This window comes from Cynara cardunculus, unplaced genomic scaffold (assembly GCF_001531365.2).
Source record: "Cynara cardunculus var. scolymus isolate 2C unplaced genomic scaffold, CcrdV1 Un_Scaffold_1004, whole genome shotgun sequence".
In the NCBI taxonomy this organism is placed as follows: Eukaryota; Viridiplantae; Streptophyta; class Magnoliopsida; order Asterales; family Asteraceae; genus Cynara; species Cynara cardunculus.
In genome coordinates, this window is record NW_020200662.1 from 147,489 (window position 1) to 151,682 (window position 4,194).

The 4,194-nt window shown below is 39.3% G+C and overlaps 1 protein-coding gene across 1 annotated transcript; it reads right to left on the reverse strand.

Moving 5' to 3' along the window:
- Positions 1-816: 816 nt before the first annotated feature.
- LOC112502173 (formin-like protein 3) lies at positions 817-1,441 on the reverse strand. Its single transcript, XM_025106015.1, has 2 exons — positions 1,336-1,441; positions 817-1,241 (listed from the first exon to the last, which is right to left on the reverse strand). The coding sequence occupies exons 1-2, from the start codon at positions 1,439-1,441 to the stop codon at positions 817-819; spliced, it is 531 nt and encodes a 176-aa protein (XP_024961783.1).
- Between the last annotated feature and the right edge of the window lie 2,753 nt (positions 1,442-4,194).

Consider the following 4,194-nt stretch of genomic DNA (forward strand, 5'->3'; position numbering starts at 1 on the left):
AGCATTGGTCGTGAGGTTGTAGGCCTTAAAAGTCCTAAGCATGTAATTAGAATGCTCATCCCAATCTGCCCAAGGCTTTCCTATCTCCCCAAGGCTTTCCTATCTCATCTGCCACTATTGCCAAATCCTCTACAGTTGCATTCTTGAACATCCTTAAATATTTTTTTTTCTTAGGGGGGATTCATGCCATAAAGCGTATTGATGGTTTTGGAATTGAAAGTGAATGACATCCCCCTGATCAAGATCTTGGATGCACTATTGGTAGCCAACTCAGCATAAAACTCTCTAATCAAAGTCAAATTGTATGAAGTTGGGACCACACACAACTGCTTTATCCCATGAGCTTCCACTACTTCTCTAATGAATGCAAACTCTCTAACACTTTGCCTGTCAAATCCCTTATTTGGAAATCCAAGCCTATTTTGAAATCTAACATGCATTTTCTCAGAGGCCTTAGAACTGAATCCATTATGAGCTCTTATTGGTCTGGGAATGGTGGCTGGCCTTTGGGCAGTAGCCACCCTTTTCCTTTTTGGCCTGGGTGAATGTTGTGCTAATGCTACAACATCACTCTCTAAGTTCCTGGGTGATTCAACCATAGTTTCCACAACTCTCTATGACCTGGTTCTCTTCCTACATGGTTCTTCAACTATTGTCTTTGACTTTTTGGCAGAGGCCTTAACCAACCTCTTTCTTTTCTTGGAGGCAACCGAAACAAGGGGTTCTTCCTCTTCCTCGAAGAATTCCTCATTAAGGTCTGGAATGGGGTCATGAGGACTATAGTGAGGCATTTCATCCTCTTACTCTGTTTCTACTCTAGGCAGTCAAGAGGAGTGGTTTTCTAGGGTTTTCAAAAATAGTGATATTTTCCAAGTTGCATGCCTCAGATTCCATTAAAATCTCCCCTGTTTGTGCCTTAGGAGCAAGGTCCTCATCCTCTTCAGAATCAGAGGTGAATAGACCATCAGGATGAGTATTATCAGAGGAAGAATGTACCTTAGGAGCATAATCGGGCATATCCCTGATTTTGTTGGCAATGGATGAAGTTGGGCCTTCTTTAGTAGCGGGTACAGTAGATGATTTCTTCATCTCTTTTGATTTCTTGAATGGGTCTGCATATGGCACAATAGCAGAGGAGTGTACCATTTGTAGTGGGGGAGCGGCGATGGGTATTTCTCCATGGATGGTGTCGACGGCGACAGTGGACGGCGGAGGCGGTGGCGGTGGTGGCGACGGCGAGTCTTCATCAATAAGCACAGTGGAGGACTCACCCTTCTTCTTTAGAATAAGGGTTTCTTACCTCTCCTCGTCGGTGTCTTCATGAGGATGGAGTACGAACAGTGGCCATCGACGGTGGTGGGTTAGGCGCTTGCGCTGACGTCTGTTCAGTTGCTTGCGGCGGTGGAGGGTTGCGAACCATTGCTCTCTTCATTCCTTCCATTGTTGATCGTTGGCCGGTATTGAGAGAGTAGGTAGAAGTTATCAATCATATGAGGAAGCAATTGGTTTGGGAGGGAAGAGAGAAAAGTAGGTTTTTTAGAATGCCAAAAGGTTTTTAAGACAAGGGTAGTTTAGAGAGAAAGTGATGTCTAGTGATGCAAGCATTAGGATTAAGCAAAAGGAGAGTGTACTTGGTGGAGCTTCCCTTTTTTTTTCAACCAGGAGGCTTCAACAAAGGTTTCATTGGGAGGACAACTTACTTGACATTATAACGAGATATTTTGAAAAGTTGGTGGCAACATGGTACTTCAAATGACAAATAGGTCCTTTTCTTACAAAATGTAGAATCACTTTACTGGCAAGGAAAAGATGACCATATTTTACTTAAAAATTAATTTTCAAGATGACATCATGCTTTTTCTCCCTCTCTAAATTTTCAGATTTCAAAAATTCTCCATTAAGGGCAAGGGTTTTCCATTTGCTGTAGCAAGACCTCAAACTTCTCTTGATTACTGACAAAGCTGCAAAATAGACAATAAATAACGACACCATTAAAAGCAAAAATTTTACTTATTAAAAACAGAAATTAAAGCAGAATATTTACAAACGAGTATTTTGGACTTTATAAAAAATCCAATACTTCCAAAGCTTTGTAACAAAGGGTAATAAAATTCACAGAGCATAACTCTTGAGTTTCTACCGGATCATGAAATAATTTTACTCTTTGACCGTTGACTTTGAACATCGAATTGTCCTCGGGATTGAGTAGGTCAACTGCTCCATAAGGATAAACTTTATGAATTAGGAATGGTCCAGACCAACGGGACTTAAATTTTTCTGGAAACAGTTTTAACCTAGAGTTGAACAGAAGAGCTTTCTGACCTGCTCTCAACTCCTTGTGCTGAATTCTTTTATCATGCCATTTCTTTGTTTTTTCTTAATAAATCTTGGCATTTTCATAGGACAGATTCCTATGTTCTTCTAATTCACACAGTTGGACTTTTCTTTTACTGGCAGCCATATCTGGGCACATATTTAATTCCTTGATGGCCCAAAATGCTTTGTGTTCAAGTTCTAAAGGGAGGTGACAAGCCTTACCAAAAACCAGCTTATATGGAGACATACCAATAGGTGTTTTAAAAGCAGTCCTGTATGCCCATAAAGCGTCATTTAACTTGAAAGCCCAATCCTTTCAGTTTGGCTTGACAATGATTTGATGGCGGAAATGGTCCCATGAGGTCTATCCCCCAAACATCAAACAACTCTACTTCCAAGATCCCATTAAGGGGCATTTCATTCCTTTTGAAAATGGAACCACTTCTTTGGCTTTCATTGCATCTTTGTGCAAACTTGTGGGCATCTTTGAAAAGAGTAGGCCAATAAAACCAGATTGCAATACTTTTATTGCTGTTCTTTGGCCTCCAAAATGTCCTCCATATGCTGCTTGGTGGCAATGCTGCTTGCTACCACTTCAGTTTTTGGGATACACCTTCTTAAAATTTGATCTGCACTTATCTTAATCAAGTAAGGGTCATCCCAAAGGTAAGTTTTAGTATCATGGAGAAACTTCTTGAACATATGGCCAGAAATATCAGATGGTTTGATGCCACAAGCCAAATAGTTTGCTATGTCAGCAAACCATGGTGGCTTTGATTCTAACACCAGAATTCTCTCATCGGGGAAAGTTTCAATGTTCTCTCTTTCTTCTTGGTTCTCACTAGGCTTCTCTAATCTTGACAAATGGTCAACAACTTGATTGTCTACTCCTTTCTTATCAACTATCTCAAGGTCAGACTCTTGCAACAACAAAACCCATTTTATTAACCTAGGTTTAGCACCTTTTTTTGAAATCAAGTACTTGATGGCAGCATGGTTAGTGTGTACAATGACATTTGTTCCCATCAAATATGATCTGATCTTTCAAAAGCAAAAACCACAGCTAACAGTTCCTTCTCAGTTATTGAAGGTCTTACTTGCATAATAAATTGAATGAAAAACCTTTTCCTTTCTTTGACCAAGGACAGCTCCAACAACCCAATCACTGGCATCACACATAATCTCAAAAGGTTTGTTCCAGTCAGGAGCAACAATCACTGGTTCGGTTACTAAAGCTTTTTTTAAAGTGTTGAATGCATTTCTGCATTCATCCATAAAATCAAATTTTTGGTCCTGTTGCAAAAGTAAACACAAAGGTTTTGAAATTTTTGAAAAGTCTTTTATAAACCTTCTGTAAAACCCAGCATGACCAAGAAAACTTCGTATTTCCTTAACAGTAGTTGGTTTAGGTAGTTTTTCAATGATTTCAACTTTGGCTTTGTCTACCTCAACTCCTCTTTTGGAAATTAAATTTCCTAAAACAATTCCTTCTTTGACCATGAAATGACATTTTTCCCAGTTGAGAACCAGATCAGTCTCTTCACATCTTTCAAGACCCCTTTTTAATTTTCTAAACAATTATCAAAAGATGAGCCATAAACTGAAAAATCATTCATAAAGATTTCTATGGATTTTTCAAGCATGTCAGAAAATATGGACATCATACATCTCTGAAAAGTTGTAGGAGCATTGTAAAGTCCAAATGGCATTCTCCTAAAGGCAAAAGTACCATAGGGACATGTGAAGGTGATCTTTTCTTGCTCCTCAGGTGATATGGCTATTTGGTTATATCCGGAGTATCCATCCAAAAAATAGTAATACTCTTTTCCAGTCAACCTGTCCAACATCTGATCAATAAAAGGAAAGGGAAAATGGTCC